At 48.4% G+C, this 14950-nt stretch overlaps 1 protein-coding gene across 1 annotated transcript in view; it reads right to left on the reverse strand.

Moving 5' to 3' along the window:
* Nucleotides 1–968: 968 nt before the first annotated feature.
* Nucleotides 969–14950, reverse strand: part of Adamts16 (ADAM metallopeptidase with thrombospondin type 1 motif 16) — a 100527-nt gene continuing 86545 nt past the window's right edge. The window contains exons 19-23 of the mRNA XM_041632225.1: nt 12499–12700; nt 12174–12368; nt 9620–9844; nt 2334–2481; nt 969–1097 (exon numbers count right to left, since the gene is read on the reverse strand). Of these exons, the coding sequence (XP_041488159.1) occupies nt 982–1097; nt 2334–2481; nt 9620–9844; nt 12174–12368; nt 12499–12700 (886 nt within the window). The 3' untranslated portion in view covers nt 969–981. The remainder of the gene's footprint in view (nt 1098–2333; nt 2482–9619; nt 9845–12173; nt 12369–12498; nt 12701–14950) is intronic.

The raw sequence follows: 14950 nt of genomic DNA on the forward strand, positions 1-14950 counted from the left end.
GGGAGATCAGAAATAAGCACCAATAATGACAGAGAGGTACAGGGGTAGGTTGGAGGGTTGCCATGAGTCCTTCCATGGCCTCTGCTCTCAGCTCAGAAGCAAACTTACAGAATGGATTTTAAAACCACTCAACACACAAACCACAGCCTGGGGCTTAACACTAACAGCATATCAGTGACTTGGCTGGCATCGGTTACTGGGGACACTGATGTTCCAGGGACACCTATATTCTCATGTAACCCACGCTTCTGATTCCTCCTTTAAAACAGAACAGCACCGAGAAATGGGTTGAAACAGTAACTCACTGTAAATAACCAAGAAAAAAACAAAGTATCAAAGTTGCTCCTCCAGAGCAAGGTCTGGAAGTACAGAAAGCACCTTAGTGGGGGTTTTGTTCTCCCATTTCCAAGTATGCAAAGTCCTAAGTCAGAGGCCCCAGCAGGTACCTGCTCTAGGGGCCACTGGGGTAGGAGAGAGCTATCTCACTCCTGCCCCTCAGTGTCCACAAGCCTTCCACGATGACAGTGGGGCCCCTGAGGTTGGAGGGAGGCCAGTGTGCTGGATGGCAGATGCTCTGAACCCTTTCATGATTCTTATACACTTCTCTTTTTGGAAATACATCCAGCATTTGCTGTTAGTGCTGCCTGTCTTTGGCATTTGGTTTGGCTGAATGCCAACACAGGGAACGGCTGCTTCCTGCGCACCATAGCACAGGCCCCTCCTGTCCATATGCAGGAGGTCACTCAGCGGGATCCCACTTTCCCACCTAACAGAAGATCAGAACATGCCCTTTGTGAGTGCAAGTATGTGCTCCCATACTCAGAAACACACTGATGCACCCTGGGTCAGAAGCCCGACAATCTGTCTCCTTCCAGCTCCTGTCTTCTGGATGCATCCCAATGCACACTGCACAGCTGTCTGGTCTGGCCTCGCTCTGCCGCTCTCAGGGGGCATCTTCTTGCTGCCGGGACCGGTCCTAGCTCACAGGTTGGATCTGGAGCAGGTGTTACAGCACTGCTTGCTGTAGAACCTGTGACTGCACATGCCGTGGTGAGGTACTAGGTAACACCAGTGGAAGAGATCTTGGCAGAAGGTGTCTAGAAACGAGAACACTGTGTATTAGCCTGAGGCTCCTATGGGCAGCCCTGGACTCTTCCAGCCGTCTCTGGTACACAGAGAAACTTGAGTTTGTTATGGCCAAGGAGGAGCTCCCCTCCAGACCAGTTGTTGTTGGAGTATGAAATATCCCCTACAGATTGTTTGGGCTAAACTCTTGGTCCCCAGTTGGTGGTGATGTTATGGAAGGCTGTGGAACCTTAGGAAGTTGAAAAGGGTGCTGTAAGGGGTGGGTCTTAAAGTTGTGTAGTCTGACCCTCACTTCCTTTCCCTTTGCTGCTGACTATGGATGGATACAATGTGGCAAGCTCATACTCCTGCCACCATTTCCCTGATCCCTGCTGGATACAATGTTATCAAGCTGCTCAGACTCCTGCCACCATTTCCCTGATCCCTGCTGGATACAATGTATCAAGCTGCTCACACTCCTGTTACCATTTCCCTGACCCCTCCTGGATACAATGTGTCAAGCTGCTCATATTCCTGCCACCATTTCCCTGACCTCTGCTACCAGGACTGTACCCCTTGGAAATATAAGCCAAAGAAAACCCCAAGCTTCCTAAGATACTCCCTGTCAGGAATTTGGCCATAGCAATGAGACAGTAGCAGTGAGGGGTAAATGGGGTCTGTGGGACCATTGTTTCCATCAAGTCCTTCCTGCAAAACTGGGGTCTCCTGGCTCTAAATATGCTAGCGCAACTCCTTGCCCAGGAAGGATGCGTAAAACATGGGCACTGAATGCCAATCGCCTAGTTCTCAGGGTTAGCCAGCCCAGCTGTAGGCTACCTCCCAGACAGTCTGCCTAAGATGCAGCCCAGGAAGTCAGGGCATCAGGCTCAGCAATTGCCTGAGGCATTTTGTGCAGATACAAGGATTGGTTTTAGAGTCTACCCAAGGAATAAGGAGGTTTTGTGCATCTCAAGGATACTTTTGCTAAAACTGTCCTTCTAAATGCCACAAACTGTATATAAAAAGAGGTAAGCATATGCTTTTTAGAGGACAAACACATAACCAACTATTCTGTCCCTTCTGCAATGGGATGAGAGTGGCAGGGACAGCATTGTGACTCTTTGGTTGAAAAAGTGGAGGAGGTGAAGAAAGGGACAGAATATTACAGGTAGAAGACCCTACTCCAGGGTGCTCCAGCCAGCACCCCATCTCCTGGGATCTTCTAAGGAACTTCTGCGAAAGTCCAGCTAAGGGGTTCCAACACTCACCTCTCTTCACTGCAATAGGACAGAAATGGGTGTTGCAGGCCGAGGAGGTCTCTGGTTTCTGGTGCAGGAAGCAATCTGAGGCTGGCTGTCCCCCCAGCAGGCACTGCACGGCTCTCCTCTGCACACCACCCCCACAGCTGGCTGTGCACTACAAAGCAAAGAACCACAGTCCCATGCCGTCAGGACATCAGCCAAAGTCAACCATTGGCATGCCACTTGTCAGAGGGCAGAGCTGTACACCGAAGTGATGGTAACAGGGACAAAGATCCCTGAAGTGAGATGATACTTGGCCCTCTCCCAGGATACCACAAAGCAGCCCTGTGATATATATCTGCCCTGTGATGTGGCTGCCATCCCACCCTCCTCAGAAATCAAGAGAAGACAGCCTTGGTCTTTCAGGATGTGCTCCAGTGGGAATTTGATACTGCAACTTTTATTAAGGTTTCCTAGGAACAACACACTTGTTAAAAGCATTAGAGTATTGCATAAGGACACAGGTATCTGTGGATTGGCCTAGGATCTCCTCAAATTATAGACAGTGTGGAAAATGAAGACTCAGAGCCTGTCTCCAGGTTACTCTTATGTTAAAAAAAATCAGGGACACTCCCCGCTCCATCATTTTGGTTTCTGTTTAAGGTATTTGAGAGAATGAGATTGCTGATTGACATTGAGATCAGTGCCAGGTACTTTCTCACCTGTGCGGGGCTTTGTCTTGAACCAGGTCTGATGATGTCCATGGTGCCAAAACCCTATTGCCTCTTCCCTTGCTCTCTTCTGCCCTGAAGGTAGCTGTGTTCAGAGTAATTGCACATACAAACCTCTATCTAGAATGTTCTTGGATGAGATACTGAGGGTCCGATGGACACAGGGAACTAGTGCCTGCAGAAGGATCCCAGGCTGCTTTCTCATGGCATGAAGGGATGCACAGTGTTTTTGGGGACAAAATGGCACCTTTATTGATAAACCTGGGGAGCCTCAGAGGTGTTCAAACCAGACCCTTTTGGACCCCAGGTTCAGGACTCCTGTGCCTAGGCCAGCAGGCCAGCCAGGAACCCTTTGAGTTAGGGCATTACGTCTTAGCATCCTAAGCAGCAATGACACAGGGAGAATGAAGAGTGAGCTAAATAGACCCTGCTCACTAATTGTCAACGTGCACACTCCACTGTATAAAAGCTTTCTAATGCTAACCGTGTGCCAGAAATCAAAGAAAGAGCAGCTAGACAGACAGGGGGACTTCAGTGGGCCCATGGAGATTAATCAACCCAAGAAAGAAAACAGCACAAGTCTAGACTGGGCTATATAAGCTGTGTTTAGGCAAGACTGTTGCCTCAAGTATATCAAGAATGTGAGAGATTAAAGGGACACCTGGAAGAAGATGAGGTCAGCTCTCAGTTGGGATGTTTTGGTGCGCGACAGAAAAACTGGCCAGGAATCACTCTGTGAGGACTTGGGACACTGATGGCTGACTCATGTTGCTCATCCCCACTTCCTAGACAACATACTGGAGGATGAGTCCCAATGCAGAGAACTGGAACACCAGGCAAGGGCCAACTCACTGTCACAAAGCAGTATGCCAGTATCAGTCAATCGGACGCTGAACGTGTCCTTGCTGCCTGCCACCATCAGAGCATTCAGAATGACCTCAAATTCACTGGGATTAGTATACACCTTCCCATCTCCAGTGAGGAGAGAAGTTGGACACATAGCGTGCTGGGAATATTAGAATCTCAGACTGAAGGGGTTGCTTTTTCTTCTTCCTTCCTCTTCTGGTAAAGCAGGGTCAGGCCTGGAGACTGTGTCTGGATCATTTCCTAGGCTTGTACTCCTTTATTTCTAGATCAGAAGTAGTGAAAGTCACCCACCACTCTGTTTCAACTTGTAACTATGACAACCAGAACAAGCAAAGCAGTGGACAGATGAATATCTTATTACTGAATCCCCAGAGTCAGAGGGGCCAGCAGATGTTTCCCACTGTGTATCTTATTTTTGACACGCTGCAAAAGCTCAACTCAGCACTTGGTTCTTTGCTTTGTGTATGTCAGGCGCCCCCACTCAGCCCATGGGCTATTGAGAGCTCTTGGACTATGGGCGAACAGGACCAAGCCAGCAGAGGACCTGGTCTCATTGGGGACATGTGCAGCCATTTCTATCCACCTGCCTCTCATCCTTCAAGCTGATCCTTTTCCTGTTCAGCTGAAGATTATACTCAGGATGACAGTGAGATATGTCTGGCTGTAAAATACAGCCACGCAGAGTCTTCTACAAGGCTTGTCCTTGAGAACCGTGCAATCGAGCTACCAAAATAAAGTCTATAAAAATCTCCCGATGTTTTACATGCATTTATGATTCTGAATGGGGCTTCACAATTTCCAGACCATTCATGTGTGGTTTGGTGTGTTTTGCTACGGATTCCTTTAATGGTCACATATTAACCACTCATCGCTCCTGTGCCAGGGCATGTTCTACGTACTCCATGCTCAGTGGTGAACATGAATGACTCAATACCTGGCCTCAGGGTACCTGAGGAAGCCACTGGTCAAAGTGTGGTCCTAAGCCAGGCAGTGCCAGCAGCGGTGGGAGCTCAGGCCCTCAGCAGGGCCAACTCTGGCATCTTCACCTCCCAGGCTCCCACTCCTCCCTGCTTCAGGCTTGGCACTATCCCTGGTGATTCAGAAGCCCTGGTTTAGAGAGTTTGAGAATTCCTCATGAGAAAAAAACCACGTATTTATGTAAGAAACAGTCTCTCAGATTCTCAATATTTGCATTTCTCCACATTAGGCTGGAAGAAAAAAAATATTCAGCTTAAAACTTTGGAAATGTTTTGAGTTGATAAAGATTGTGGTATATAAGGAGATGAAAAGAAAATACGAAGTTTAACAAATGTGTCTTCTTTTTCTTTCCAGGAAGGGAAAGGATGGAAACTGTTTATCAATTATGCAAACATTGTGGCTTCAAACTTAGCTGTATGTTTAGGGTTTTTATCACAGGGTTCTTGTTAGGTCTTCCATTCATAAACACATAAGGCACACCTGGAGCCCCCTATCAAGGGCTGGAAAGCAGGGAGGCAACTGAGGCCAAGAGACAGGGAAGCAGGAGAAGGCAGGGAAGCAGCAGGGCCAGAAGGAGCCAGGGAAGCAGCAGGAACCAGGAGGTTCAGTTGGATACTTGCTGTGGGCAAGTCAATGACAGCAGTTTTGAGAGAAAGTGTCAGTATAGAGTGCTTGTTCATCCCTGGCCACCCAGAGCTGAGTAATCACACAGAAACTATTAATCACAACACTGCTTGACCTATTAGCTCAGGCTTTTTATTGACTAACTCTTACATCTTAATCCATTTCTATTATTTTATATTTTACCACGAAGCTTGCGATTTGTTACCCCTTGCTTCTTGAGCTGCTATATGGCATCTCTCTGACTCTACCTACTCTCTCTATATATCTCTGTTCAGATTTTCTGCCTGGTTTTACTCTGCTAAACCACTGGCCCAAACAGATTTATTCATCTACCAGTAAAAAGCAACCCAACCCACACAAGGCCATCCCACATCAAGAAAGAATGTTCAAAGGAGACTGTAGCACCTCAAAGCTTTGCACCTTCCTATACTTTTTTAGGACTTCTGCTGAGCAATCTTTTCATGGCCCAGACAGCCTGCTTCTTTGTAACCTTGGTCTGTACTGGCTCAGCTGACTCTCCACACAGCCACCTGCTGCAGATACCTGTACAACTCCCCCCCCCCCCCCGATTGGTGGATTCATGCTGGACTTGTGGCTCTCCCATTAGAAGCACTTGGAGAACTCTATACAACAGGTCACTACCCAAGAACTCTTGTAAAGACTTTGCCAGATCTAGAGATTGGATGTGACAAGGAGCCCCCACTATGCCCAGGAAGATGGTCCTCTCTAGGGTGCAGCAAGCAGTGTCCTTCTACAGCTCTAAGATGAAATTACCTTGTCCAGTCTGAACACATTTTATTTCTGAATAAAAATCTCAGGGAGACTGCAGATGGGGTTGCCTCTACTATGTAGACAGGCTAAGTGAAGACCTTTGCTGACCACTTCTCACTCAAAACCGTCTCCATTCCTGCTTCTCAGACTTCAGAGTGCTTCTGCATCAGAGGAGATCCCGATGTTTAAGAGATCAATGACTCACACACAGAAGGTACTAGATGGGTGGCAGAAAGGATTATTCATTCCATCAGTGATGAAAGGTGTGTCTCAAATAATCATGTCTGCTTTAGTTGCTTTTGAATGTAATGAGAGCAAGCCTGCTCCTTTGTAATGTTGGTCTTTCTAGAACATGGTCACCGTTAATCTTTCAGTAAGGATGGTGATTAGCAACTGGGTTCCCTCTGACTTGTAGGACCACAGAGATGGAGACCATGGACTTAACACAGTGCAAAGCTCACCCCTCAAAACCCAGAGGACAATAGATAGAGATGCACACAGCAGTTCTGGGAACCCAGGTCTCCAATCTGCCACCTCTTCTCTCTAGAGCCTCTATTAAGAGGCATCACATTAAGTCAGCCCCTTAATGTACTCTCCAAATCCAGAGCATTTCCCAGGGACATGGAGATCACGCACCAAAGCTGTGCAGTATGGGATTGCACATACCTTAGTGGCCTTAATCGTAATAGCTTCTGACATAATTATGGATGGGGTTGTGAAGCTTTGTGCAAAGTCACCTGGTCCCAAACATGAACTCCCTTGCCACAAGGAGGCGCAGATTGTGGATTAGCCATCAATAGCTCTCAGCTGGTTCCTATTTTCCCATGCCCACTTAGAGCTTCGGGAGTTGAGAGCAGATGAGTGATCCCATTGTGCGTACAGGGCAGCATCCATCTGGTTTGGAAGTCTGCCTGTACTCTGGGCATGCTCCTCTCCTTGTCTTTCCCCGCAGTTGCCATGATGACATGATGCATGATGACATCATGATGCCATGATGATACCATGATGCAGGCATGGTGACATCTGGGACCCAGCTGCTGACCCCTCATAGGCCATGTCCTTCCCAAATAATCTGTGCTGTTCTGGTGGGGTGGCTCTGCTCTGCCAACCTTTGACATGCTCATCTGTGACACGTGAAGTGAAGAGAGCAACAGGTGACTACATTTAAGCTGTTCCCAGATCCCATGGCCTGGGAACTACCTGATCCTCAGTACACATGCCTGGAATGATTTAGATCAGCCTTATACCATGGCTCACCATGAAATGAGAGGACAAACAAAGCTATTTGAGTTTGAAGAAACCCCAGATAGCAAATCACCACAATGTCCTTTAACTGGGACAAGGATAAACCTGTCTGCCGTGGAGGGTCAGCCAGTCTTGAACCATCCATTGCTACCTGAAATTTTTCCAGCCCGTAAAATTTCTACAGTTTATGTGCAGGGTCATGGGTACAAATGCTTACAGCAAATATTCCCCATGAGTTATTCTTTCCCTGTAGAAGTTATGGTATTAAATCAACAAGCAGATCACAGAGGATATAAACCATAGCCAGTTAATACAAATTAATCATTAGACAAATCAGGGATTTCAGAGCTACCAAAGCAATTGAAGAATAGGTTAAGTTTTAGGTTTGGGTTTAAGTAAAGTGATGCTAAACCTTTATACACTCCAAGAGAATAGACCTAGGCTGGAGAGAGCTGGTCAGTGCTGGCATGGACTATCTCGGTTGGTCAACTCCACTAGTCACTTGGGTCACATGACACCCCTCCCCCGCCCCCCCAGTTCTTGGGCTCTGATCAAGCACCTATTTCTACAGTCATTTCCTCTGCAGAACAAAGTGTGAGGACTGGCATTGCTTTGCTTGTAGTGAGCGGTGACTTTGCCTAACTCTCGCATCCTTATAAACTTAGCTACATAAAAATAGCTACTAGCCTTTGGAACTAGGTAGGCCATCGTCAGCCTGAGAAGTTGACTGCAGCCACTTGTTGAGATGTGACCCTGAACCAACCATTCTCACAGGATCAGGTGTTTTAACATTTGGTCTTCAGTAGGTGGTGCTTTTCTTTCGAGGCTGTGGACATTTTAAGAGGTAGGGCCTAGCTAGAGGAAGTGGGTCATAGAGGGGGCAGCCTTCAGATGTGTGCCTGTCTCTCTCCTCTCCTCTCCTCTCCTCTCCTCTCCTCTCCTCTCCTCTCCTCTCCTCTCCCCTCCCCTCCCCTCCTCCCTTCCTCTCCCTTTCCTTCTCTCTCTCTCTCTCTCTCTCTCTCTCTCTCTCTCTCTCTCTCTCTCTCCTAGAACAAAGAGGCATGAAAGGAAAGCCCTGAGCAGGCAGCTAGAGGTCTATCAGCTATATGCAGGCCTCAGCAGCTTTAGGGTCTTCATTCACCCAATCTGGCAGCACTCAGACTGGGCACTGAGGAAGGAGGCAGGGCATAGGTGAGTGACAGATATCAAGAAACCAGGGCCAGAGGAACAGAAGCCCATGGGACTAAGCTTCTGGGAAGTCAAGCAGCAACAAGACAAGGAAGAAAGGCAAGCCAGAAGAGTCTTGGTAGAGGTGAGGAAGAGGGCAAGGAGGAGAGTTTGGGGAAGCCAAAAGCCCCTAGAGCAGTGGTTCTCAATCTGTGGATTGTGGCCTCTTTGGGGTACAAACAACCTTTTCACAGGGGTCACCAAAGACAATCTGCCTATCATATATTTACATTACAATCCATAACAGTATTGGCTGGGGCGTGGCTATCTCTATATAATCTGCCCCTGAACACAATAAAGGGAACATTCTTGGGGAAAAAAAAAACAATCCATAACAGTAGCAAAATGACAGTTATGAAGTAACAATGACAATAAGTCTATGGTTGGAGGTCACCCCAACATGAGGAACTGTATTAAGGGGTCACAGCATTAGGAAGATTGAGAACCACTGCTGTAGGGGGACTCTGATACCTTCAGCCCAGGTTGCTGCTCCAAGGGCCCAGGCACAACAAGAAAATCCCCATCTCATTTCACAGCCACGTGGTTGGCTATAAACTAACCACTGCTGATTTATTATGGATCTCGGTTTTTCCATTCACACCCATCTCTAGGGATCTCTGCCCAGGTTTTACCAAGAGTATTACATTTCCTTACACTTGGTGCCATAAACATTTGCAATGATGCCCAGGGGTCCAATAAGGTCCAGCAACATGTGGAGTCCATCCTCAGCAGGCCATACCCACCCTCGAGGGGCCACCCACGTGTGGGAGAGAAAGGCCGGAATGGCTCAGTGGGCTTTGAGGTATATACCCTGACAGGTAGCTGCCCCCCCCAACCAATGTGAGCCAGTCCCCAGCATCAGCGTCTTACCTGAGACCAGGGTGAGGCAAACCAGCTGCCTCGTGGGGGGCCTGCAGCAGAATATGGAAGGTTCTTGGGACAGGGGAACAGGGCACAGGCCCGCTCCAGTTCCAGGTCCGGCTTCGGCAGATGCAGGCACTTCTTGAAGGCCAGCTCTCGGTACTTTCCAGAGATGTACTTCTCGGCACACCTGAGAACTCTCTGCTGTGTCCCCCTCTCGCATGTCACAGAGCACTGGGAAGAGGAGAGCAAAGAAGGGTTCAATAGTCAAGGTGTTCCCTGATGGCACCAGCTCTAACACTCACATAAATATAGACATTTAATGGCTTGGGCTTTGGCATTTTTTTAAAAAAAGACATTTATAATATCCAATATTAAACTCAATAAGGAGGATTTGAGATTGGGTACTGTGGTACAGAAACTCCCAACAGGAGGATGGCAAACTGAAGACCCGACTCAAAACAAAACTACAAACAGCAGATAATACTATAGGCGATACATAGGGGTGGTGCAGAAGGAAACCTCGTGGTGCGATTCTGTGGACACTTCTACTGCTAAATTTAAGTGCTTGGCTGTCACTGATAACAACAGAGAAATATTATGAACAAAGATATGCAGTGAATCATAGCCCTCTGTATCGCCCCCACACCTCCTCTGCAGCCACAGTATGGGCCTCTAGAGTATTCCAGGGTTCAGAAACCTTCCCTAGAAACCTGAGTGATTCCTGGAAAGGAAGCAGCTAGGCATGGGGGCGGGGGTGAGAGCATTTGGGGTGTGTGTGAGAGCACTTGCTCTCTCTGGGATGCAAGCCAAGCCCAAGCGATCCCTGCTGCCTGGCTCCTGCATGAGCTGAGAGGCCCTGGATGGACCAGTGAGTGGACATGAGAAGCTGTAGCACCTGCTAAGCAGAAATGGCACGTGAGGCTACATCCTCCATTACCTCAGGCCAGTGCCGTTGTCCGCAGCAGGGATCCCAGCTCTGAGATATGGCTGGCTTTTGCTGGGTAGAGGGGCAATGCTGGGCAGCCTCAGGACCACTGGGTCAAGCTGCCAACAGGGGATCTAAGGGAGCAGAGCTCCTCACACTCACTTACTCGCTTCCAAATGCCTCTGTGTCCCCTTCATCCAAGACAGAATCCCTATTAGAAGACTATTTTCTGCTGCCTATTGAGTATAGCACAGAGAGAAACTCTGGTATATGTAAGTCTGTATGAGTATATGTGTGATTGTGCATATTCTCTGTGTATGTGCATGTATGTATATGTGTGTATATCTCTCTATATGTATATATAACATGTGTACATATAATGTATATATATGTATACATACATCTCTTTCTCTGGGTGAGATGTATGTGTACATATATTATTTTGAGTGGTAACCTTTGAATTTCTTTTCTTATTTTTGTTACTGTTTTTATTTTTTATTTAACTTTATTTTATGTGCATTGGTGTGAAGGTATCAGATCTCCTGGAATTGGAGTTACAGACAGTTGTAAGCTGCCATGTGGTAGCTGGGAATTGAACCTAGGTCCTAACTGCTGAGCCATCTCTCCAGCCCCCCCCCCCCCCCCCGGCTCCATGTGCAGTGTTTTAAATTCCACATCAAGAATTTCCTCCCTGGACAGAGCCCATCAATTATGCAGCCTAAGCCTCCTGCTGTCTGCCTCTAGCCTCAGAGGTTTGCCCAGTAGACTCGGCTTTCGTGCTCAAGTTGGAAACCCATCCAGACTCGCCTTGCATTTGCTCTGGGTATCGTGAACCTGTGCACATGACTAGGAGTAGTGAGCTTACTCTATCCACCGGACAATGCTGCACTTAGTTTTCAGTGGCAAACAGTGTCTCAGGAAGATGGAAAGCCCCGGGGGTCACTCCAACCCTCCTCCTAAACAAGGCAATACCTGGTGTGTGTGGAGAGACAGGGCACCTTTGGCCCTACCCTAAGAAGTTTGAGCAGAAACAGTGATTTCTTTCCCAGCTGCCGTGGGAAGGTGGAAGTTTGGCCTTGGGGGACAGTACATCCTTGGCTGGTGTGGAAAGATTTCCGGGGGCCTGTTGGGCTTACTTAGACCAAGGCTAGTCAGGAAACCTCTATACTCCAAGCTCAGAGTTCCATGGCTAGTTCTCCCGAGGGGTCTGGACATCTCCAGTCAGATGAAAGGGGATGTGCTCTTCATCGCCATCTCTGCTGTCGTTGGCTCCACAGCCAGTGCTTCAGCAGTGCAACCCAAGACATTTCTGCAAACATGAACTGACTGCCCACGGAGACCCTCTTCAGAAATGCATTCTGTGCTTTCTGAGTGAGCAAATCCACTCCCTATGTGCCCAAGGCTTGAGAAAGGCTACCAGTGTCATTGTAAGGAGGGATTGGGCACTGGGGGAGGGCAGCAAGGATGCCAGGGAAGCAGGTGATCTGGGGCCATGACTGATGGAGGGGACTGACTCAAAGCATGGGAAACAGAACTTGGATAGTGTGAGAAGACATGGTGAAGCTAGAGGAGAAAGAAGCAGGCTGCTTGGAGGAGTGAGGATGACCCCATTCTGAGGGAATCTGGTGGGCATACCTGAGACCAGGCAGACACCAGCCACTGCAGCTTCTTGTGCTTATGGCAGCGCTTGAGCAGGCAGACTTCGTGGGTCCTCGGCTTGGGTTCCAAGGTGCAGGCAGCGTCGTGCAGCAGCTGAGCTCTGGCAGAGGGGTTGGTGCTCTTACAGGCCACCGTTCTCTTCCTCCACCCTTTCCCACAGGTCCGTGAGCACTGTGCAAGAGAGAGAAACTTTCAGCAAAGGCGGACAGTTTTCAGACTCGGCTGGATGTCCCAGGCCTTAGACAGAGCATCCCACAGTGTGTGGTCCAGCCTCCGTCCCTTCTCCGCCCCACCTGGTTACCTCGGCCCAGGGCCCGGTGCTCCAAGCGGGTGGGCAGCCTTGAGAGTTGCAGGCCTGGTGACTGGAGGGTGCAGGCTGCGGGCACAGGTTGGCCGAGATGGGCTCGTCACGGTAGTGCGCCCTCCGCATACACTGCACAGGTCTGCTCTGAGTGCCTCCACCACACGACCGGCTGCATGTGCTCCAGTTTCCTACAGACCAGCTGGCAGGGCACCCGGAAACACAGAAAACCACAGTGAGGGGAAGGATGGCGCCATGGCTCCAAGTCAGTGGGTACGTGTATGTGTTGAGAGGTGGCCCATCGCTTTCCTGTGATACCTGACACAAATGTAATCTTTTCCAGCCACAGTTTTCATAGAGAGGCCATTTCTGCCCATGTGTCGCTGGTGCTGAATCTGACTCTATGCCTTTAAGGGGAATCTGGTTTCCCTATATTTGCAAATAACCCACCTTAGAACAGATCTTTAATCTCCCTCTAAACTTTTTTTTAATAAAAATAGAAAACTCCAATCATAGCCCAAATAAAAGACCTCTGTGCTTACACCCACTCAGCTTCAACAGCCATTAACACTTGACCTTAACCTATGTAACTGTGTGCAAAATTCAAATGCAGCTATTTCAGTATAACATGTGTATGTCAATTTCAGACAGTTATTTCCATGTGCATTCCTTGAGGATTCAAATTCCTTGTGTTTTTAAAAATGTAACCACAATATCATTATATCTAACATATTATGGTATTTAACATGTGTGTATGGGGTGAGATTCTGGAGGAGCTGGAGGGTGAGGGAAGCATGATCAAAATACATTGTATGAATTCATGATCCTTATCTTCCATACAGTCTGCTCCCCCCACCCCCATTACAGGATTTTGGATGCTGTGTCTCTGTCTTTCCTATATTACTTAGCAGCTGGGTAATTCAGATTTGATTTGATGTCACCTGTGGCCAACTAGGGCTTGGTGTACCTATTGATAGGATGCTGTGTTATCTCATCATCTTCTCCGTTTCTCCACTGTGTTTTTCTCCCTAAGCTACACTGTGACTTCCATCTCTGGTTTTAAAAGTATCCTTGTTGGTGAATGTGCTGGCTGGAACTGGGGGATGAAATGGAGGTGGGTCCAAGTTCAGCCCGATGGTGCCCTACTAGGTGTGAGCTAAGCTTGGGTTTGACTGCACAGCCTTGCATTGGAAGGCTTTGTGGCCACGGTGATAAGTCAGAACAAGGGACCATGAGGACACCTCTTTCAGTATAACCATGATGGTCAACCAGTCCAGGGCACCATGAGGACACACACTTTGGCATGGTCACAAGGCCCAACCTGTATAGGGACCGTGAGGACACACAGTATGGTGTGGCCATGGCCGATGCTCAGCCAGACAGGAGCCGTGAGGACACGTATGTGGTGGGGAAGTTTGCCCATTGAGCCATTTCCTTGGTGTAGGTTGGGACTCCTTGGATAGTATTAAGACTAAGGTGGTACATCTGAAAAGAGAGGCAGCTGAGAACACTTCCTGGAAGAGAAAGGGAAGCCCCCACTCTGAGTTCCACGATACCTGCAAACTCGGTAGCAGCCCGGTGCTTCTGCTTAGTTTTTGTTTTGGAGGCACCGTATGCTGCTTTACTCTTGAAGAGATTTCATTACGTCTTGAAACAAACTGTAAAGAGCCTGTAATTTTGGAACATATAAAAAGAAAACACACAAGGGCTCTTGCAACTGGTCCCACGTCAACTGTGGGAACACCATATTCTCAGTATCAGAAAGATGAGTGTTTTTTGTTCCACGCTAACAGACAAGTGAGTGGCACATCCTTCTGGTGAGGGACTGGTGTCTGCTGCGGTGGTGTGCCGGCTCTGCACTTGGATCCTCTTGGCTGCTCCTTGGCCACCTCTGTATGCTTTCATGTTGTTTTTTTTAAAAATATTTTTCCATTTCTTATGTTTGCTCTCGGCCCTGCAGCCTTATAAATGGTAATTGGTGTCCACGCTGGGGCCGTGAAAGACAGCTTGGCTGCTCACACACTTTCCACACCTCCTCCCTAAGTCTCCTGTCTCCACCATCTCCAGCCACTCCAACTGGGTTGAGCTGTTCTCCACCAGCCCCCTTAACTGCAGGTCATTAAGAAAAGCCTTCTGAACAGAGATCACGCAGATTGCTTCTGCAAGCGCCAAGTGTCCGTTTTGCTTCACAGAGGGAGCTCAAGGGAAATGCCTTCACTCCAGCTTAGGAAAGAGTTTCAGTCCACACTGTTCTGATGCCGCCCGAGGGAGGCTTCCCCATGCTGGAGCGAGCCTCGTTCAGCAGCTGATCACGGACCACAGCAACGACCTCTTTGTTTAGTTTGCCTGTGTCATAAGTGGAAACAAGAAGGCTACTCTTCCTCAGGCAGTGAGGGTTCCATGGCAGGACATGGATGCACCCAGCCTCCACTGTGGGGGCTTTCTCACAGGG

The sequence above is a fragment of the Microtus oregoni genome, unplaced genomic scaffold (genome assembly GCF_018167655.1).
Source record: "Microtus oregoni isolate MIOR12 unplaced genomic scaffold, Mior012 000040F_ref0000088, whole genome shotgun sequence".
NCBI classification, from domain to species: Eukaryota; Metazoa; Chordata; class Mammalia; order Rodentia; family Cricetidae; genus Microtus; species Microtus oregoni.